The 23,855-nt window shown below is 38.3% G+C and overlaps 2 protein-coding genes across 5 annotated transcripts in view; both read left to right on the top strand.

Annotated features, from left to right (window-relative positions):
- The window catches only part of MAPK10 (mitogen-activated protein kinase 10), a 719,417-nt gene that overhangs the window by 117,825 nt on the left and 577,737 nt on the right, over nucleotides 1-23,855 (top strand). The gene's annotated exons all lie outside the window — the stretch shown is intronic.
- LOC119529619 (glutaredoxin-1-like) lies at nucleotides 21,453-21,935 on the top strand. Its single transcript, XM_037830202.1, has one exon. It carries the CDS (start codon nucleotides 21,505-21,507, stop codon nucleotides 21,823-21,825), a length of 321 nt encoding a protein of 106 aa, XP_037686130.1. The 5' UTR covers nucleotides 21,453-21,504; the 3' UTR covers nucleotides 21,826-21,935.

The following is a 23,855-nucleotide window of genomic DNA, read 5'->3' as shown; positions in this document are numbered from 1 at the left end:
TTTTTGATTTTGTCAGTTTAGCTAGGGGCTTGTCAATCTTGTTGATTTTCTCAAAGAACCAACTTTTGTTGATATTTATCCTCTCTATTGTTTTTTTGTTCTCTATGTCATTTATTTCTGCTTTAATCCTTGTTATTTCTTTTCTTGTACTTGGTTTAGGATTGGTTTGCTGTTCATTTTCTAGCTTCTTCAGTTGATCCATTAGTTCTTTGATTTTGGCTCTTTCTTCCTTTTTAATATATGCGTTTAGTGCTATAAATTTCCCCCTTAGCACTGCTTTTGCTGCATCCCATAGGTTTTGGTATGTTGTGTTCTCATTTTCATTCGTCTCTATATATTTAGCAATTTCTCTTGCTATTTCTTCTTTAACCCACTGATTGTTTAGGAGTGTGTTGTTTAACCTCCAGGTATTTGTGAATTTTCTAAGTCTCTGATGGTTATTGACTTCTAATTGTATTCCATTGTGGTCAGAGAATGTGCTTTGAATAATTTCAATCTTTTTAAATTTATTGAGGCTTGTTTTATGTCCCAGCATATGATCTATTCTGGAGAAAGTTCCGTGAGCACTAGAAAAGTATGTGTATCCTGGTGATTTGGGATGTAATGTCCTGTAGATGTCTGTTAAATCTAATTCATTTATCAGATTGTTTAGGTTTTCAATTTCCTTATTGGTCTTCTGTCTGGTTGATCTATCTATAGGAGAGAGTGATGTGTTGAAGTCTCCCACAATTATTGTGGAAACATCAATTGCTTCCTTTAGTTTTGCCAATGTTTCTCTCATGTATTTTGTGGCACCTTGATTGGGTGCATAGACATTTACGATTGTTATTTCTTCTTGCTGAATTGCCCCTTTTATTAGTATGTAGTGGCCTTCTTTGTCTCTCAAAACATCCCTGCATTTGAAGTCTATTTTATCTGAGATTAATATTGCTACACCTGCTTTCTTTTGGCTGTAGCTTGCATGAAATATTTTTTTCCATCCTTTCACTTTCAGTTTCTTTGTGTCCCTGTGTCTAAGATGAGTCTCTTGTATGCAACATATTGATGGTTCATTTTTTTTGATCCATTCTGCGAATCTATATCTTTTAATTGGGGAGTTTAATCCATTTACATTCAACGTTAAAACCGTGAAGGCATTTCTTGAATCGGCCATCTTATCCTTTGGATTATGTTTGCCATATTTTTCCCTCTCTCTATTAATATCCTTTATTGTACCCATACCGAATCTCTTTAGTACTGAACCTTTCTCCTGGTCTCTCTGTCCTGTCTTTGTTTCTCTGTCTGTAGGGCTCCCTTTAGTATCTCCAGTAGGGCAGGTCTCTTGTTAGCAAATTCTCTCAGCATTTCTTTGTCTGTGAAAAATTTAAGCTCTCCCTCAAATTTGAAGGAGAGCTTTGCTGGATAAAGTATTCTTGGCTGGAAATTCCTCTCACTCAGAATTTTAAATATATCGTGCCATTGCCTTCTCGCCTCCATGGTGGCTGCTGAGTAGTCACTACTTAGTCTTATGCTGTTTCCTTTGTATGTGGTGAATTGCTTTTCTCTTGCTGCTTTCAGAACTTGCTCCTTCTCTTCTATGTTTGACAGTGTGATCAGTATATGTCTCGGAGTGGGTTTTTTTGGATTTATTCTATTTGGAGTTCGCTGAGCATTTATGATTTGTGTATTTATGTTGTTTAGAAGATTTGGGAAGTTTTCCCCAACAATTTCTTTGAATACTCTTCCTAGACCTTTACCCTTTTCTTCCCCTTCTGGGACACCAATGAGTCTTATATTAGGACGTTTCATATTATCTATCATATCCCTGAGGTCCATTTCGAGTTTTTCAATTTTTTTCCCCATTCTTTCTTTTATGCTTTCATTTTCCATTCTGTCATCTTCCAGGTCACTGATTCGTTGTTCAACTTCCTCTAGTCTTGTACTATGAGTGTCCAGAATCTTTTTAATTTGGTCAACAGTTTCTTTAATTTCCATAAGATCATCCATTTTTTTATTTAGTCTTGCAATGTCTTCTTTATGCTCTTCTAGGGTCTTCTTGATTTCCTTCATATCCCGTACTATGGTCTCATTGTTCATCTGTAGTTGTTCGAGTAGCTGCTCTAGGTGTGTCTCTTCTGGTCTTTTGATTTGGGTGCTTGGGCTTGGGTTATCCATATTGTCTGGTTTTTTCATATGCTTTATAATTTTCTGTTGTTTTTGGCCTCGTGGCATTTGCTGAACTTGATAGGGTTCTTTTAGGGTTTGTAGACCAGTTGAAGTCCTTATCTCTAATTTATCAGATCTACAGCTTCGTGGAGTACACTTTCTCTAACTAACCAGCAGGTGGCGTTCACGAGCCACCTGTTCTCCACAAAACAGCTCTCCCCTGCTTAGCCTTTTTGGTGAGTGGGGGAGTGAGTCTTGTGGGGCCCAATTGGTGTACCAAGCTTGCGTGTGTAGTTGGTGTTGCCTGCCCTGTATGTGGGGCGTGTTTCTGGGCAGTCGGGGAGGGGGGGTGGCCCTAACAATCAAATCTCCCTGATGATCCTAGAGTTTTAAAGCTACTGCAATAGTCTAATCCTTCAGTTCAGTCCTGCCACAGTTTGTCTCTGCCACTGACCCACAAGTCTTTGGTATTGGCATATGGCTCCTGAGACTTGCAAGTGGGCCCCTCTTCCAGGCTGTGCACCCCGGGTCCTCTGTTGAGGGATGACTGTGCTATGTCACAGGTGAGTGCCGTCCCCCCAGGGCAGTTCTGGGCTGCTGGGCTGTGTTGGGAGGCTCCCAGTCTGCTCAAATGATGGCTGAATGGGGCTCTGTTAATTCACACTGCTCCCCCTTCCCAGCTCTGGGACATTCAGCTGAGGTTGCAGGGAAGGCTAATGTCCACGCCCAGTTTTGTGGTGTGTGCCTGTTATTTGAAGCACTTCTGTCACACTGGGTTGTCTGGGGCAGCTCTGGGCTATGGGGCTGGCGATGGGCAGGAGTGTTTCCTGTCCACCAGGATGGTGGCTGTGAGCGGACACCCCCCTTTTCTTGGGAAGTTGGGTTGTTTAGTGAATTTTCTCAGCCACTGGATTATTGCCTTTTGTCTCAGAGCTCTCTTAGTTCTGCTCTTGACTTGACGTGCCCAAATTTCAATTCTTTGAAGCTTTCTGTATTGAGCTTCTTAGAGTAATTGTTTTAGAAAAAGCAAAAAGGTTTTAAAAAAAAAAAAAAAAAAAAAAAAAAAACGGCCCTCCTCAGAGATCTAATGGGTTATTGAAATGCTAATAGACAAAGCAACCAGGGCCATTAAGGAAAGGTCCACAGGGCAGAGAGATCAGCCTTGCTTCGGGATTTGCATATGCGCCTCAAGGCCTGATCTCCACCCTTCCCCTTTCTGTGTTCACCAGAACTCCAAAAATCCTCTGCTTTTATTTTGGAGTTTTTCGTGTTGTTTTTTTTCTATGCCTGTCTCCTCTCTGCTGGGCTGGCTGCTCTCAGAGTCTCTGGTATCTGGTCTCAGTCTATCTATGGTTGGAGTTTGAATCAGTAGAATGAGTTTCCGATAAGAGCAGCCACTGCAATTCTCCCTTCTCCTTCCTGGAGCTGACAGCCCCTCCTCCCCCGGGACTGAGCCTGGCAGGGAGGGGCGCGGGTCCCCTGGCCGCAAAAACTTACAGATCTCGCTGATCTCAGCAGTTCCACGTTTTCATGAGTGTTGTATGAAGTATGCCCAAAGACCGATTGCTCTGTGGTGTCCAGTCCACGCAGTTCCTGGCTTTTTACCTACTTTCCTGGAGGAGTAACTAAAACATACAGCTCACCAGTCTGCCATCTTGCCCCGCCTCCCCCATGAGTCTTTAAAGGTCTCAAGGAAGAATTTTGTATGTGAAGAACATGTTGGAAGAGCAGTAAAATTAAAGTATGTCTCTGGAGCACTGGGTATCTGTGTGACTCCTGAAACTCAGAGCTAGAGCTTGGCAGATATGAATGTCAGTATTAATGCATACAGCAACTGTTAAAAAAAAAAGCTGAAAAAGAGCCCCGACTTCAATTAGAGATATGAATGGAGCAGATCTGGTTAAGACTAGGGCAAATTGGGCCAAAGGGTAAAGGTGGAAACTGACTGTGTGTTAAAATTTCAACTTCCATGTGAGACCAAGGGAAAAAAATGTTTATTTGGTGTAGGATCTATATTTTCTAAACAATAAAACTTCTACAGTCAGTTTGTTCAAACACCACAATTACATGGAACTTTGAATTGGAAGTGAGATATGGTAGGTCTGTATAGGTTAGAGTGAAATAGCAACACATCCCAAAGGAATTTGGGCTGAGAATAAAAATATATATTCAGGGACCCCCTGAGGAGCTGAGGGAGCATGCAGAGGTGTTGGACTTCCTCACCTGGATTGTTGCTGATGTTCTCACAAACACTGGGGACTGATGGTTTGGCATGCTGAGCCCTCTGTCTTGGGGCTTGCCCCTGTGAAGCTTGTTACTGCAAAGGAGAGGCTAAACCTGCTTATTATTGTGCCTAAGAGTCTCCCCCTGAGTGCCTCTTTGTTGCTCAGATGTGGCCCTCTCTCTCTAACTAAGCCACCTTGGCAGGTGAACTCACTGCCCTCCCCACTACGTGGGACCTGACTCCCAGGGGTATAAATCTCCCTGGCAATGCAGGATATGACTTCCGGGGAGAAATCTGGACCCCACATTGTGGGATTGCGAACATCTTGACCAAAAAGGGGATGCGAAATGAAATGAAATAAAGCTTCATTGGCTGAGAGATTTCAAATGGAGTCGAGAGGTCACTATGGTGGACATTCTTACGCACTATATAGATAACACTTTTTAGGTTTTCATGTATTGGAATAGCTAGAAGTAAATACCTTAAACTACCGAACTCCAACCCAGTAGCCTTGACTCTTGAAGACGATTGTACAACAATGTGGATTACAAGGGGTTACAGTGTGATTGTGAAAACCTTTTGCATCGCACTCCCTTTATCCAGTGTATGGATGAATGAGTAGAAAAATGGGGACAAAAACTAAATGAAAAATAGGGTGGGATGGGGGTATGATTTGGGTGTTCTTTTTTATTTTTATTTTTTATTCTTATTCTGATTCTTTCTGGTATAAGGAAAAAGTTCAAAAATAGATGGGGTGATGAATGCATAACTATATGATGGTACTGTGAACAGTTGATTGTACACCATGGGTGATTGTATGGTATGTGAATATATCTCAATAAAACTGAATTAAAAAAAAAAAGTAAGAAAGTATATATTCATTCCCAGCCCTGCCGTGTTCTCTTCCTTCGATGTACACCTTCCTGGCTGCACATAGTGACAGTGTGTGTGTAGTAGGGCTTAACTTTTCCCTACCTTGAAGTCACCGCTGGATGTCTTCACCAGTTTGCCTTGGGCTTTTACACTCTGAGGAGGGAGGAACAAAAGAGGTGAGAAGAGTTGGATAAAGGTATCTGTGAACTGGTGCACAAAACAAAGAAATCTCCAGGTGTAAAAAGAATCAGACTCTAGGTGTAGCTTCATAGCTCACTTCTTTCATCTGCAGCCTGCAATTGGATTTTGATAATCTGAGAACTGAATGTAAATGGAAGGACTTAAATGGGGAAGAGAATGAATCAGAATTTAAGAAAGAAAAACACAACTCTACCAAGACTCCAACAAACCAGGAGAAAAGAAAAAAAAAGTTGAAGTGTTTGGAGCTCCATCTTCTGGTCATGATACCTAGAATAGAATTGAAATGTGATGTTAATCATAAAAGCTAAGATGTGTTGACAGGCACTGTGTTGAATGTACTATCTCACTTGATTTATTCGTTCTGCCCAATACACTACAAACTCTTTAAATTGGAAATCAAGGCTTTGCATGATCTAGCCTGAATCTCCTGTTTCAGTCCCATTCATTCATTCATTCATTCATTCATTTTAATAAGCATTTACTAGTGCCTACTGGATAAAGAGCACTGTGCTAGGCTTTGTGGGAGCTCTTTAATTCATCATTCATTACAACACATGTTGATTATTCTTAATTTAGTATAAATTTCACAAATAATACATGAGTAATGCTTCTCCCCCCAAACTAAAAAATGTGACAGAAATGGCTGAATTTTCCTTTGGCCAGGACCCCAGTCACATCCACTTTCCCTCCCAGCAGTAACTATGGTTGTGGGTTTGGTGCGGACCCTTCTGGACATTTAAGCTGTGACATGTATACACAAAAAGATATGTGCTTTTTGTGAGCTTGTGCAGGAATGTGCTTGTATGTATGTGTATGTGTTTTACATAAATAGTGTAATACCATACCTATTGTGAGCAATTGCTTTTTATCCTTAGCAATATAACGATATTTGGGATTTACCCATGATTTTACATATACTTTTGGATTATTCTCTTTAATAATGAGATAGTATTCTGTAATATTTAGCCTGTCTTCTTCTTAGGCTTGTTTGCAGAAATACAAATAATGCTGCATGTCTTAGTTTGCTAGCCTGTTATGACAAATACCATACAATGGGCTGGCTTAAACAACAAGAATTTATTGTCTCTTGGTTTCAGTAGCTAGAAGACCAATATCAAGGCCATAGCATTCAGGTATTGGCTTGCTGCAATTCATGAAGTTCCTTGGCTTGCATCTCTCCCTCCTGTAACACGTTGATCTCTCTCTCCTTATGTCTGCTCTTTTGGTTTCAACTGACTTCTAGCTTCTTCCTGTGTCTTTTTCTGACTTCTGGCTTCTCTTTATAAGTCCTCCAGTGATGCAGATTAAGGCATGCCCTGATTCAGTTGGGCCATACCTATATATGATCTTAGAAGGTCCTATTCACAAGTGAGTACCTTAACTGATATTACATCTTCAAAGGGTCCTTTTTGCAACTGGGTTCACACCCATAAGAAGGCGAGTCAAAATTAAGAACATGCCTTTTGTTGGGAAACATTCTTCTATGCCTGGGTATTTATCTGGGAGAGGTACTGAGAAAATACCTCTTGTTTTGTTTTGTTTTGATGGATACTGACTATTGTCCTCTGAGTGAAATTCTAATGAAAATACTTGTTTCTCCATTCTTCTTTCTCACATTTGATACAATTAAATTAAAAAAAAATTTTCAGTCTGATAGCTACAAACTGGTATTTTATTGTTGTTTTACTTTTATTTCCTTAATTGTTCATCTTTTTATGTTTATTGACCATTTCATTTTTTCTTCTGGGACTTGCCTCTTGTTATTCTTTTTGCATTCACATGCTTTATCCATTTTTATTGGATTGTTTTGTTTATGACTGACATGTATATACAAGACAATAATTTGTTATATATATAGAAAAATTTTTTTTCTGGACTATTGCTCCTTTAAAAGACTGTCTTGGGTATTGTTTATCATACATAAGTTTTTACTTGTCGATCTTTTCCTGATATATATTCCTTATACATTTCCGTGTATATATATGCTCATGTTTTTATGTATATTTTAGCTGCTTTGACTGTGATCATCTGCATGTCTTTGTCTGATGGCTTTCTCCTGTTCTGCACTAGAATTAATTCCTACCCCTCACTCTGGAAGCAGCTCTAAGCTTGATTGAGGTAGTTGGTATATAGTTTCCCAGGTCCCTTGCCCTTGGGTGGACACTAGCTCCCATTTTTCCTAGCTGGATTAAGCTCCAGGTTATATAGATGTCATTTGCTTGAGAATATATCCTTTTTGTGTTGACTTCTCCTCCTTGACGCTCTTCCCTACCATTGTTTCCTCACTAATAAACCACTTGTACTTGAAACTTTGACTCAGGGTCTGCTTCTGGGGGAACCCAAACTAAGTGCTATTTTTAGCCAGCACTTTTTGCCAGGCAGCGTGCATGCACTTGACTTTTTTTTTATATATTCGTTTTAATGAGATATATTCACATACCACACAGTCATACAGAACAAATCGTACATTCGATTGTTCACAGTACCATTACATAGTTGTACATTCATCACCAAAATCAATCCCTGACACCTTCAATTACTGCATACACAAGAATAACAAGAATAATAATTAAAGTGAAAAAAAGAAATTAAAGTAAAAAAGAACACTGGGTGCCTTTGTCTGTTTGTTTGTTTGTTTGTTTCCTTCCCCCATTTTTCTACTCATTCATCCATAAACTAGACAAAATGGGAGTGTGGTCCTTATGGCTTTTCCAATCCCATTGTCACCCTTCATAAGCTACATTTTTATACAATCGTCTTCAAGAGTCATGGGTTCTGGGTTGTAGTTTGATAGTTTCAGGTATTTACTGCTAGCTACTCCAATTCACTAGAACCTAAAAAGGGTTGTCTATATTGTGCGTAAGAGTGCCCACCAGAGTGACCTCTCGGCTCCTTTTGGAATCTCTCTGCCACTGAAGGTTATTTCATTTCCTTTCACATCCCCCTTTTGGTCAAGAAGATGTTCTCCGTCCCACGATGCCAGGTCTACATTCCTCCCCAGGAGTCGTATTCCACGTTGCCAGGGAGATTCACTCCCCTGGGTGTCTGATCCTACGTAGAGGGGAGGGCAGTGATTTCACCTGCCAAGTTGGCTTAGCTGGAGAGAGAGGCCACATCTGAGCAACAAAGAGGCATTTGGAGGAGGCTCTTAGGCACAATTATAGGGAGGCCTAGCCTCTCCTTTGCAGCAACAGTCTTCCCAAGGGCAAGTCCTGTGGTAGAGGGCTCAACCCATCAAACCACCAGTCCCCTATGTCTGTGAGCACATTAGCAACCATCGAGGTGGGGCAGGCCAATACCCCTGCATTCTCCATCAGCTCCTCAAGGGGGATCTGCATATTTTTATCCTTGTTTTTTTTTAAATCAACTGTATGAAAAATAAAAAAAAATATATTTTTTAAAAAACATACAATAAAAGAACATTTCAAACAGACCATAACCAAGGGAGTAAGCAAAAGACAACTAACCTAAGATAACTGCTTTACTTCCAACATGTTCTACTCTACCCCAAGAAAGTAACCTAATATAGCAACATTTTTGTGAACTTGTTCCTACTAAACCTGTCAGAAATTAACAGACCATAGTCATTCCTGGGCATTCCCAGAACGTTAAATTTACCCACGATAGCTTATCTGTTTTTATTGGATTATCGTTCCCCCTTCCTCAGTTGCTCTCTATCGCTAGTTCCCCTACATTCTACATTATAAACCATTTGTTTTACATTTTTCAAAGTTCACATTAGTGGTAGCATATAATATTTCTCTTTTTGTGCCTGGCTTATTTCACTAAGCATTATGGCTTCAAGGTTTTGCACTTGACTTTTGCTAGTACATTTTCTCTTCATGAATCCCTTATGAAATGTGTAATTACATTATTGCCATTTTGTAAATGAAGAAACAAAAGCTTAAGTTAAATAAGATGCCTGGGAATACACAGTAAGTAAATAACAGACAAGTAATTTGAACCAAGGCCTTCTGACTTTCAGAACCTCCGTTCTTAACTATTAGATTGAGAAACCACTGCCTTTCTAAAATGTCTTTCACTCACTTTCTCATGAAAATTCTCCAGCTCCTTAACCATCCTGTTCAAAGGATAACTCATCAGTAAAGAATTCCTTGACCTTATGTCCCAATTAAGAATTAATCTCTCCCTTTTCTGATTCCCATATAATTTACTACCTCTCTTGTGCAATTTACTACTTTGTTTTATATTTATTAGTGTGCATGTCTCATTTTCTTGGCTACATAGAAACTTCTTGATTGCTTAATATGTATCAGATGTTTTAAAAAATTTTTTTTGAGTGAATAATTATAAATTCCTTAAGGGCAAAAGTTGTGTCCGTATTGCCTAGCCTATGTTTTAGATTGGGGAAGAGTTTAATGAGAGCTTATTGAATCAAACTCCAGAAAAAAATCATTTGCCAGAGGGTATATAACATATACACTTAGGATGGCCAGGAAAATGAATTGGGAAATTAATTGACAGACATTTACATAATAAGTAGGCTATTTTATGACTTCTAGGTATCTAGGAACTAGTGCAATTTGGATTGGCCAATAGGTTTGTGAATCCACTAAAGGCTAATTTAGTATACAGTCAGTGTGGTACAATCTTAGTGAAGTTTTTTTGTTTTAAGGTATTTAAATCCTTTGCCTGTTTGCATTCTTTTCCCATTTTCCTACTTTTTTTGTTGTTTTCTTATTGATCTATAAGAGTATTTGTATATTGTGGATACTATTCTATTCATGTGTGTGTGTGTGTGTGTATAATTTTTTCTCCTAGTCTTTTGGTATTTTAAACTTTGCCTATATTTTTGTCAGAAAAACTTACAGTGGAATAGTGGGTTCACTAGTGATAAAAGAAAAACTGTTCATGTAATTTAGCTTTATTGAGGGATTTATGAGCCAGCCAGCATCCCACTCAGAAAGTAGAAAGAAGTTCCACCAAAGGGGTGGAAAGGGGAAACTTTTATAGGGCAAATAAGGAAGCAAGTGAGGAAATGTTCTGATTGGCTGACATTTTACTTAAGGGGTCTTACAAAGTGAGAAGCAGATATACATTAATTAGTATGCTGTGCTTGTCCATTCTGATAAACTATCTCTGCTGGACAGGAGCTAGTTTTATCACCTGGTATTGCTTATACGCAATTCTGTAGGTTGTGGACCATTTGTGGAAAGCCCTCGCAGGCTGATTGTTTTTGTCTTCTGGGAAAGCCCTTCTTGGAAAGGGGTTCCCTCCTGGCAATGCAATGCAGGTGGCCATTTTATTAAGTCTAGCATATTTTTCAGTATCCCTTCTGTACCTAGTAAAGTACTAGTCATTAAGATATGATGGGAAGAGACCTATAAAATAAATGTCTGCGGCACTTAAAATCTTAGACAGAAATTCCCATTTAAAGGAGTGAATGAAAAAACAAAAGTATCAAAGAGTAGAACATTTATTTGAAAATTCTTTTTAATTTACTGAAGAGACATAAAGGAATGATAAGTTTTCAGGGAAAACTTCCAGAAATAGGCAAAGGTTGAATCGAAATGAAGATGTGATGGGTGATATTTAGCAGAGAGCAGTGGGCAGGGAGCACTTTGGCCAGCATGAAAAATAGTACAGTGTCAGGAATTATAATTGTAATTGTGGAGACTGCAGAGTCCTCTGCAGAGTGCTTTGTGGGTGGGAGGGTTCTCTTGGGGACATTTAATCAGGATGGGTTCCAGGCAAACTGGGAGACAGGTGAAGTTGGACTTGGGAGTGCTACCAAACTAATCTTTTGGAATTTCTTTTCCTCCTTCTGGCACTTCTTTCCAGCCATCACCCTAGGCAGTCATCATAAGCCACTTCTCACTTAGGGACTTGCTCACTCAGGTGTTGATGATTTAAGGATTTGGAAAGGCAAAGCAATTGGCCCTTTTTTTTTTTTTTTTGGAAAGCATTTTTTCATTTTTTGAATTAAGCTAAAGTCTGAGTAATGGCACAGATGTTGTGCAAGTTTACAGGCAACTTGGTAAAACAGTGGTCTCATTTGGCTGGAGCAAAATGAGTGGGGATCCTCATGTTTTGAATATGAGAACCCCTTGTAATTAAACAAATATCAATAGACTCTTTTGTAATAGTGACTGCACTTAATCTTTTGTTTGAGAAAATAAATAATGATAAAATATACTAGACATTAGCAAATGTTTAAAAATAATGGCATATACAGTAGCAGTTTATGTAGTTTACACACAAAGTTGGAGGGATATAGACTCACAGATCTCCTTTCATTTCTCTAATATCTCCCCAGTAGGACTTTGACCCCAAGTTGAGATCTACTGGGTTAGCATTTAGGGTTTTTATTGTAGGGAGATTCATTCTGTGAGAAATTCATTCATTCATTCAACAAATATTTATTGCATATATACTAAGTGCAAAGTACTCTTTTAGGCTCTGGGAATAGAGCTATAAAAGAAGAAAACAAAAAACAAAAAACCTTGCTGTCAGAGAGCTTATATTCCAGTGGAAGACAGACAGCTTAAGAAAACAAAAACCAGAAATAACTATATTTCTGCTGGTATTAAGTGTTATGGAGAATAAGGAGTAACTGTGTGGGATGAGAGAAATGTTATTTAATATATTGGAGAAAGAAGAGCTCTCCAGGATGGTGATTTTTGAATAGGCATTTGAATGAGTCACAGAGTGAGCCATGCAGTACTCAAAGGGAAGAGTGCTCAGGTCAAGGGAAGGGCTATTGTAAAGCCCAGTATATGGGAGCACATTTGTTGTCCTTGAGAAACAGCAAGAAGATTGGTGTGGCCAAAGTTGGGTTAGAAAGATTGAAGCTCATGGTAGAAGATGAAGTCAGAGAAGTGGTGGATAGCCACATTAGGTAGGGTCTTGGAGGTCATTGTAAGTATTTTGACTTTTACGCTAAGTGAGACAGGAAGAAGCCATTGGAGGATTTTGAGCAGAGTGGTGTTAATAATCTGACTTATGTTTTAAAAACTATTATCATGGCTGCTGTGTGTGAAATAGATAATTAGGTAAGGATTGAAGGGGCAGACCAACTGCAAAAATCAGGGCTAGAGATTAATTGTCAAAGCCTTCTGATAGGCTGAATAAGATGAGGACTGAGAACTGACCATTGGGCTGGGCAATGGGGAGGTTATTAAGGAGTGTGTACTCAAGTTGGTAGGCAGTAAAGAGCCTTTGAAGATTTTATAGGGAAATGATATCATCAGCATTATACTTTATGAAACTCTTTCTATTGTAGTAGTAGGGAAGGTTTAGATTAGATGAAAAAAAATGTGATAGATATTTTATGTGCTTGTTTTAGCAGTCTAATTAAAAGATTATGGGGCCTGGAATTAGGGCAGCAAAAGTGGCAATGAAAAGGGCATTTCAGACTCTGAATTGAGAGAAATAGGCAATTGAATGAATATAGGATAAGATAGAGACAGAGGAGTCACAGAGTTTTTCATTTTGTTTTGTTTTGTTTGCTTTGTTTTAATTGTATGACAGAAAATGCTGGTTCCATTGACAGAGCTGGGGGAGGAAGAGTCAGGAACAGAAGGAGCTTGCTTAGGGAAGATGATGCCTTTAATTTTTTTTTTTTTTAATTCAGTTTTATTGAAATATATTCACAAACCATACAGTCATCCATGGTATACAATCAACTGTTCACAGTATGATCATATAGTTATGCGTTCATCACCACAGTCTATTTCTGAACACTTTCCTTACATCAGAAAGAATCAGAATAAGAATAAAAAATAAAAGTGAAAAGAGAATACCCAAACCATCCCCCCATCCCACCCTATTTGTCATTTAGTTTTTACTCCCATTTTTCTACTGATTTTTTTTTCAATTTTTTAACTTTATTTATCAAAAAATTAAAAACAAACAGGCAAACAACAACCAAAAATCCCCACAACATTTCAAACAAAGCAATGGATTAAGGAAAACAAATAACCTAAAATAACTACTTTGCTTCCAATATGTTCCTACCATACCCCAAGAAAATTAATAAACCATGTCCAAACAGAGGAGTAAGAAAAACAAATAATCTAAAATAGCTACATTGCTTCCAACATGTTCCTACCATACCCCAAGAAAATTAACAACCCCTAAGAAAACAAAGGAATAAGAGAAAAAAAAAAACCTAAAATAACTCTATTGCTTCCAATATGATCTTACTATATCCAAGGAAGTTTACAAACCATAATCATTCCTGAGCATTCCCGTAACATTGAGATTACCCTCCATAGTTTATCTGTTCTTATTAGATTATCATTCCCCCTACCCTAATTGGTATCTCTAGGTCCCCTACATTCTACAGTATAAAACATTGTACATTTTTCACAGAATTCACATTAGTGGTAACATACAATATCTCTCTTTTTGTGCCTGGCTTATTTTGCTCAGCATTATGTCTTTTTTTTTTAATCTTCATTTTATTGAGATATATTCATATACCACGCAGTCATACAAAACAAATCGTACTTTCGATCGTTCACAGTACCATTACATAGTTGTACATTCATCACCCAAATCAATCCCTGACACCTTCATTAGCACACACACAAGAATAACAAGATTAATAATTAGAGTGAAAAAGAGCAATTGAAGTAAAAAAGAACACTGGGTACCTTTGTCTGTTTGTTTCCTTCCCCTATTTTTCTACTCATCCATCCATAAACTAGACAAGGTGGAGTGTGGTCCTTATGGCTTTCCCAATCCCCTTGTCACCTCTCATAAGCTACATTTTTATACAACTGTCTTCGAGATTCATGGGTTCTGGGTTGTAGTTTGATAGTTTCAGGTATCCACCACCAGCTACCCCAATTCTTTAGAACCTAAAAAGGGTTGTCTAAAGTGTGCGTAAGAGTGCCCACCAGAGTGACCTCTCGGCTCTTTTTGGAATCTCTCTGCCACTGAAGCTTATTTCATTTCCTTTCACATCCCCCTTTTGGTCAAGAAGATGTTCTCCGTCCCACGATGCCAGGTCTGCATTCCTCCCTGGGAGTCATATTCCACGTTGCCAGGGAGATTCACTCCCCTGGGTGTCTGATCCCACGTAGGGGGGAGGGCAGTGATTTCACCTTTCAAGTTGGCTTAGCTAGAGAGACAGGGCCACATCTGAGCAACAAAGAGGCATTCGGGAGGAGGCTCTTAGGCACAACCATAGGGAGGCCTAGCCTCTCCTTTGCAGCAACCATCTTCCCAAGGGTAAAACCTGTGGTAGAGGGCTCAACCCATCAAACCACCAGTCCCCTATGTCTGTGGTCATGTTAACAACCATGGAGGTGGGGTAGATGCCTTTAATTTTGGATGTCATGAGCCTGAAGTTCTAGACATCTAGGTTGACTCTTATACTCACCTTCAAATTGTTGTTCTACAATCCTCTCTCACATTCCTTGAAGGCTTTGGCAACTGGATTTCCAATTTCTTCCGCGAATAAACCTTTGTTACTTTACTCTGTACTCCATGTCAGTGATCCACAAAGAATGTGAGCCTCACAAAATTTCCTAATTTTTCTTTGTTTATATGCAGAGTTGAGGTGCCTGTGGTAAATTATAGTGAAGAAGCAATTGAAATGGAAAGGTAAATTCAGAATACAGAACAGAGATAAAAACTGAAGACTGCAATGTAGGAGACATTTGATAGCAAATTGGAAAAAAATAGCAAAGGAAAGAAGGTAAAAAGAGTAGAATATTAATTATAGTTGCCAGAAGAAGTCTGTGTAATGGGGAAATTAATTTTAAAATGGGGGAATGGGAATGTGTGTTAAAAAGTTATCAAGAAAATTCCTCAAAAAGAAACTTTTCTATTTAGCCAGTCACCTTGATGGGCCATATTATAGGGCAAAAAACAAAACAAACAAACAAAAAAACCTTCATAGTCTGCCAAGGGTGGTCTAGGAATGTTACAAAGAAAATAATCAAAAAGTTTTATTAGTTTTGAAGGGGCAGTCTGGAGGAAGTAAGTGAGGAAGCCCAGGAACTGGGAGAAATTAGGAGACAGAAAAAGTGGGAGGGGAAGGAGTGGAGGTTGGTATTGGCAGAAGGTAGGACCCCAAGGGAGAATGGTGGGTATGGCTTTGTTATTTTAAGAACTTTAGTAATAAATAACAGATTTTTTTTGATTGTAGGATACCATGGATGATGTACTTTCAATTTAATAAAACCTTTACAGGAAAAATATGACAATGCATTAATTGATTGTACCATGTATTACAATTCTGAAAGCATTCAAATGGAGAAAATTTGTTTTAAAAGATGAAACTACGGAATTCAATTTTAAATCTTTTGTTATGCTATGTTGCCACTATAGTTTCAATTGTAAAAGATTCAAATAAATATTCTTTTTCTTACATGTTGTAGAGTTTCATATCACTGCACTTTGCATCTTTATACATTAAAGTGTAACAAACTTCAGATGCTTACCATGTTTTTATCATTGTCCTAACCTTCTAATCAGTTTACATTTTTAAGTGGTAAAGGGTTTCAAATACTTGTTACAGGAAAAAATATATTTCTCTAATAATAAGAAGCTTCAGATGTTTGCGGTATGTAGATTTAAGTTGCTCTGGGGTTTATATTTAACCTAATAGTTACAACTAACTATTTTAGTTGTAACAACATGGCTTTCATTTTGCATACCTAATAAGGGTAACTGATGAGTCAGACTAATGATATCACTTTATGCTTCTTTAGCATCTTTCATCTGCAGCCCAATAAACACTTTGTAAACATTAATTAAACATCACAACTCACCTTGGAAAGAAGGTAAGTATTATCCCTTTATGGAGAAACAGGTATAGAGGGCCTAGGTAAGGCAAATATTAAATATATAGAACTGAGTTCTGTAGGATAAAGGTGCCATTAATGCTTCTTCCTGGGTACAATGATGAGAAGCATAGATGTAATTACTATAAAAACCCCAAGGTTTATGAGGGATTGTGAGTTTTAGGAGACCCAGAACCCTTTGTGAAATTATTTTTGGGGATTAGCTATTAAACTGAACCTCCTGGTTAGAAGAGTGTACTGTCACCCAGTATCCAAACTTATCTTTTCCTGATGAAGTAGAAAATCTAGGTCAGGATTAACTGCAATGTGCTTGAACTTAATAACTCAAATAGAATCATAAGATCTGGATGTTCTAGCACAGCCCTGATTTCAAATAAGCTGTTCTACTTGTCCTATAAATGTATTCAAACTATTCTGATTGTGTGACCTGATTTTTGTTTTTGAGAATCAAACCACAAAACTATTATGACTACTTTTAAGGTTTTGTTTTCATATCCCCAAATGAAGTGAATATGGAGCATTTATCATGTAATTTGGGTGATTTAGATAGCTAGCATATCATTCAATTGCTGATGGCAGAGATGGGAATTAAACAAGTTGGAATTTTATTTTATTTTCCTCTCATAAAAGAAGGCTGAAGAGAGACAACCCTGGCTGGTGTGGCAGCTCCAAAGTGGTATCAAGTGCCCAGGCTCTTTCTCTTTTTCTCCACCATCCATATCATGTGGTTTCCATCCTCAGAATTGTCTCCTGGTACAAGATTGTTGCTAGACCTCCACACATCACATACATGTTCCAGGCAGGAAGCAAGAAGGCATACTCCAATGTCTGTCATAAGGACCTTTCTATAATGTTCCATTTACAGTTTATCAATCATTCCTAACTGCAAGAGAGGTTGGTGAATTTGGTCTTTTAGCCAGGCACATTACTTGGAATAAAATCAAAGTTTTATTATAAGGAAAAGGAAGAGAATTGATGTTGGGTAGGTGACTAGTAGTCTTGGCTATAGCAAGAAAACAAAATCAATAGTTCAAAACAAAACATAATCCTTTGGACAGTGAATTATGTGGTTTAGCTTTTTGTCTTGCCGATATTGACTGAACAACTGACACATTTCCACTGCATTTCATGATTTGGAGGCACTGCCTATGGGTGTGTGGCTCTGGCAAGAAACTAGCTGAACCAACAAGTGCATCAGCAGAATTGTCGACGAGTTCTTGCTGCATTCCTCCCTACCCTGCCTTTGGTTGTGAACTTAAGTCTAGTTTCCTGATATGCTTATGACTCAGCTGCTGGTGGTCACACTTAAGCAGAGACAGGACAGTGTAAATCTCCTCTTCAATGCTTGATTTGGATAATCTGGAATATTATGCCAGTTTCCTTTTATGCAGCTTTCTATACTGTGCTCTATATGAGTGCATGTGTGTGTGTGTGTGTGCTTGTGTGTGTTGTCCTGAGGTTGATACACTCCTCACTCCTCTTACACTGATGTCTGGAAAGAGTTTGAAAGCATAGGTCATGTCTTTCTTGCTTGACAAGAACATTTCACTTAAGAAAATTCTAATTACAAAAGAATGTGGATATCCACTAGAGATTCTTTGTAATTGGATATAACCTTTAAAAAGTTAATGATCAGCTCCACACTTGAATTTAACATATAGTCAGGTTGGCTTTGATTTAAGATGAGAGGGTAGCTTAGGGATATGTTCTGAGATAACATTAAGTGCTCCACAAATATTAAGATCTTTGTTATTATTTTACTCTCCCTGAGTGCCACTTGGCTGTTTCACAGACTCATCTATAGATAAAGGGCTGAAGGAAGTTTGGGGTTAAGGTAAAGAATGGATAAGTTTGGGTGAGACTATTTGGCGATTAGAAAGTCCCCCTACTGGTAGGCAGCAAAAATATGCTTGGGCACAACAAATAGTATGGTGTTCCCTACATATTTGTGGTGGTGACTCACCATTTAGAAAGTCACCCCAATTTAATTCTAGACTTTTAATGTAGCAAGGTTGATGTTTGGTCAGCCCTCACTAAGACATTTTGTATTTTGTTTATTTGGAGCTTGTGGGTTGTTGTCTGACTGGACCTGAATGTCCTCTGAATCTGTGCATGTGGAATTCCATGTTCTTTGTGTCCAGAGGCCACACTAGTCAATTTTCAGGGAATTCATTTTGTTGGAGTTTTAGGTCCCCCAAATAATGCCTCTGTTGTTATTCCCTGTGGGTTTGGAATTTAATTAGAGTCAGATTAAAGAGCCAGGTGAATAAAAATCAAAATGTCAATTTTATTACTGACAAAACTTGATATTGAAGAATATGGCACAGTTGTGTGGTTATAAGGGATTTCTCATGGTTGCACCCAGAAATAGACAGTCTTCCTCCTGGTTATCTGCAGGTCTTGGCCTTTTAACTAAAATTAATTACAATTTAATGTCTAAACCAGAATACTACTGAGAGTTAAAGGGGCACTAATAGGATGCCAGTACTGTCCTTAGCAAACTGTGACAAATGGTCACTGACTTTTATCTCATGACAGCAGTCAAAGCAGAAGGCATGTCTTCTACAGGAAGGCAAAGCCCAGAGAGAAAGGGGAAGAAGGGGTTTAGGCCAAAAACTCAGTTCCTTGTCCCTAACATACCAATCAGACAAATCATTTCTCCAGCCCAGGTAGAAGTGTAGGATGGACCAAGAGACCAGTTCTGCTCAAGGAAAATCTGTCCTCATAGAAATCACAGGAATGTGGAAAGGAGGTTGTTCCCATCAGGTCCATCCCTAATATTTGTACAGTCGGAGTGAGGCATGCTAAGCATAGGGCCCTGGCAAGACCTGATTGTACATTCAGTGATACAATGTTTGGTTGCTTGAAATTGGCCATATTAGGAGTATTTATACCATAGGAACTAGCAAACTACAAGTCAGGACCCCCCTTCTGCCCCTCCCCACACCACAGAACCAGTTGTTAAAAATTTACCAGCACACCACTTAGCCTAGGCCTGGAGTTTTAGTTCCCAGGGTTTATAGTTGTTACTGTCCCTTGCCCCCATCATTTAATGGAGATGTTCATGATCATTGATGATAGGCACATTTATCCTGGCCATGAAGAACCTCCAAACTCTCTACTATCCATATACCTCTCAGGGAGGCACTCTGCTGGGCTTGCTCTCCACATTTCTAAACAGCTGCAGTGCCTGAGTGCTGAGCCTCCTGTCCTGGCAAAGCCAAGGAGTCTAAGGAGAGGTCTTCCATATGACACCATGACTGGCCATTCAGTGCAGTCCTCCTTATTGATCCTTGCCAAGTCTACCGAGGTGGACAGTGAAGGCGTTACTTTGATGTGTTTGGAATCTCCCAGGCATTGATAAGAGAAATAGGATTGCTCATAGGGAAACTGAAGTTCCTGGCAATAGCATCAAGTCAGTGAAATCTGAAGTTAGAAGCTCTGAATTTGAATCTTAGGTATGCAGTTACAACCTTGGGACTTCACGATAGATTTTTCTCTGCTTGGATTGTTGGTTTCTTTTAAAATGGGGACAATATTTTCCAACTATAAATGTTTTGAGGATAAAATGAAATAACATGTGAAAAATGTTATAAATCTAAAGAGCTATGTTAATATAAAACATAAAGATTATAAGGAGAGTGCATCTTTTATGGCAAAAGGGGAGAATATTTAGTTCTGACATTTTAGCTCACTGTTTGCAGGATAGGAAACAGTGGAGGATTATCCATAAGCTGATTAAGCATGTGCTTTAGCACTCCAGCAAAGGGTTATTGATTTGTGTTAGGAGAAAACAATTTGATTTTTCTCCCTACACCTCCAAAATAAATTAATCATTGGAAAAAATAGAAATTTGTTAGATTTCTTTATTTTACAATTTAATGTTGCCTTAAAATTATAATTTATAAGGGATTAGGAGGTTTTACATTCTTAAAAAATGCCTAGAACCTCTAAAAAATCTTTTCAGCCACCATGAAATAATTTCTGTTTAGGTTCTTGTACCTTTCAGTATCTTGAAAAGGACTGGGATGAAGAAAGCCTTCAGGGATAGATTTTGTGTCACGCACAGAAGATAAAAGGGCTGTATTTTTTTCTCCCATATTACAGGCAGATCCCAGACTTAAAATTACTTTAATATGATGTTTCCTTGTAAAACACAAAACATTTTTAATTTGAATAACAGCTATGTTTGAGATTAAAAAAAAAAAAATCATAAAGGAAATTTAAGTTTTTCAGATGTGAGCCTTTATTGTTAAGCTTAGCTTTTCAGATGTATCTTTGCCTCCCTCTTGTGGTAGCTGTAGCAAAATGAACCAAAACTGGGCCATAAGCCTTAAAATCAAAACTAGTATGTTGAAGATCTAAGCCTGGATTTAAACAGCTGGAAAGCAGGTAATTAATCTTGGGCTTTGGCATTCCTTAGATACTCAAATTAATTCCTACATTTGTTCCTATATATATTTTTTTTACTTTTACTTGAACTTTTCTTGTGTTTGTGGTGGTGGTGGTGGTGGTGGTGTGTGTGTGTGTATTTGCTCTTTTGCACACAAAAAAGGAAAAACAAAAACAAAAACAAAAACAGAGCCCCATGTCCAGATATAAATTTCAAGTCTTTGGTGTTATGTAATATCTTCTGGTACAAATTCTGGGAAAAAGAATATGTTAATAAGTTGTGGGCAAAACTGAGATTACTTTGGTTTATTTTTCTTTTTATAAATTAATATATTGCAAAAAACACTTTAACTTGAATCTGGTCAGACCTCTAGATCTAACTACCAATTTACAAGGAATCCAGAGGACAGATAAACATGTTCTACTACACCAAGGAGATGTAATTGGTAAACCTCAGACTTTGAGAAATTCTACAGGACAAGCAAGCATACTTCCTTAGCAAATAAATTGCAAGGGAAAAGAAAAAGGGGGATGAAAGTGGAACTTGAAAATTAAAAGAAACTTAAAAAATGACAATCATTCATTATGTCTAGACCTTATTTGAATCTTGATTAAAATAAGTACTGTGAAAAAAACCTATTTGTGAGATTTGTAAGACAATTAAAAACTTGACATTAGATGATTGATATTATTAGGGAATTATTTTTTAGGTGTGATAATAGTATTTTCTTGAAGTTCAGCAATAGGTCATTATCTTTTATAGAGTCACACAAAACATTTGTAAGTGAAATTATATGCTATCTGGGATTTGTTTCAAAATAGTATGGGGGGGACACCCGGAGCAATAACCCCAGTCGAGGATTCCTCCCGGGAAGACGGCTGCCTGCCAGCATGGCTCAGGAATTTGTGAACAGCAAAATCCATCCCGGGAAGGTGGTTGTGTTCATCAAGCCCACCTGCCCCTACTGCAGAAAGACCCAAGAGATCCTCTGTCAAATGCCCTTCAAACAAGGACTTCTGGAATTCGTCGATATCACAGGCACCAGTGACACAAACGCGATTCAGGATTATTTCCAGCAGCTCACGGGGGCAAGAACGGTACCTCGGGTCTTTATCGGAAAAGATTGTATAGGTGGATGCTCTGATCTAATAAGCATGCAAAAGAGTGGAGAACTGGAGACCTGGCTACGGCAAATTGAAGCTCTAAAATAATTACAGACCAGACACCAATGATGTCCCCCTTGGGAACTGGATGGCCTCACCAATGAAGACAACACTTCTTGGTAGATGGATATGGGGCCATTCTTATCAGCTATAGCAACTGTTTATTATGAAATACAGTTATCAAAATAAAAATAATAATGGTAGGGGGAGTGGTGAAGTATGGGCAGGGGGGAAAGCTTGTCTTCTTTTGGATCAGTATTAAAAAGACTAACTTTCCCCACACCATGGGGCTGAAAAGACTGATGGACCATCTTGGGTTTCTTCTGGATTGGCCTTTTGAGTTCCAAAAGACCATGACAAGTTCTGGTTTAGGATTCACCCATTGACCCAAAAGATGTTCTTTTGGACATGTTTTTCTTACTGACTGTTCTCGATGTGCCAGCACTCCTCTACCTCTAAACCAGGGTTTCTCAACAGCAACCATGTTTATTCCAAGCCCCCTAGAATGGATCTATATTTGGTTTTTGGTACTACCTATAAACCAATTATTTTCCTGAGCTTGAATTTCTAGAGTTTGCATTATGAAATCAATAGCTTCTTAAATGTGCTTTTTCAAACTACATATCTATCTCCCTTCACCATCTTTACCCCACCCTATCCATTTTGAGAATCATTGCCCTGAGCCAATGTTCACAACCTTGACAACTTAAGAGTTCTCATGGGAAATATGCAACAATTCCCTGAAACGGCTGAGGGCCCAAGTTGAGAAACTCTGCAGGAAAAGTTAAGCACTGTTAGTCTTCACTTGGTGCCACAGGGGTCAGAGACACAAGTACAGATGTTGCAATCATGTGGCAATATTTTTATATAAGATGCTTGTCCAGGTAATACTGAATGAGTGTGTGTTGTTTTGCAGTATCATCAAAATTAAAATGCATAATTTAAAAATTGTCATAGAAATCTTGTAGCTCCTTCTCCCAAGAATGTGTCTGGGGAAAGAGCTAAATTTGAGAAACACCATCCTAAATGGTTCTCAATGTTTCTTTTTGTTTTTCTTTTTTCTCTCTGTGAAAATTTAAGAATCCCTTACCATGAAGTTTAATTTTGTATTCTAGAATTGCGAGATTATGTTCATTTCCTTTTGTGGTCTCTAGTATGAATAGACGATGATTCTGTTTTTTGTTAAATTCTTTTCCATGTCTTAAGCCTTTAAGAAATGATATTAGTGTGAAAAACACAGACTTAAAACTATTCATGTTTGCCCCCTACCATTATAAATAAAGGCATGTGTTCTTGTCACCCATTGAAAAAAAAAAAAAAAAAAAATAGTATGGGGGGAAGAGGTTAGTTGGGGGTCGTGGATGGGACAAAATTGGCCATGGGCTTATAAGGTTTTGGATACTGGATATGAGGTACCTGGCAATTCATTATGCCATTTAATCTATTTCTGAATATGTTTGAACTTTCCCATAAAACAGTAAAATGTCAATAAGTTGCTTATCTTGCATTTAATAACATCTATGGTAGCATCTTTACCATATTACTAAACAGCATAATTTACAAACTATTAAAATAACTCTCTTTGCTTTCCTTCAGTCTGGAAGCCAAGTTCAGTTGGGGCCTCACTTTGGACTGGAGGAACATCCCAAATTTGCTAGGACAGCCCTGTGAAGTATGGTGAAGTCCAAAGTGTGCCTTGATTTGTTGGACCTCTAAGAAATTGGGTTGGTTTTATCTGGACCTTAATTCTCATCTAAATCAAAAGAGATCTTAGACTAAAGGTCATAGGGAAGCCACCATGGAATAAATTCAAATCACCCAGTTCCTTGAGATTGAATCAAGACCAATTTATGGATTAGATTATTAAGCAACCAATTCACAAGCATTTATTGATGGCTTAAGATGTGTCAGACACATCTGAGACTCAGAGCCAGAGTCCAGCAGCTGTGAATGTCAGCATTACCCCATGCAGCAAATGTTAAAGAATCTGAAAAAGCGATCAGACTTCAGTTAGAGATATGAACAAAATGGACTTCGTTAGGACTAAGGTAAATCAGAATAAAAGGTAAAGGGTGATA

The sequence above is a fragment of the Choloepus didactylus genome, chromosome 3 (genome assembly GCF_015220235.1).
Source record: "Choloepus didactylus isolate mChoDid1 chromosome 3, mChoDid1.pri, whole genome shotgun sequence".
In the NCBI taxonomy this organism is placed as follows: domain Eukaryota; kingdom Metazoa; phylum Chordata; class Mammalia; order Pilosa; family Megalonychidae; genus Choloepus; species Choloepus didactylus.
The sequence above is the reverse complement of the archived record's forward strand: the minus strand, read 5'-3'. Positions and strand labels throughout refer to the sequence as shown.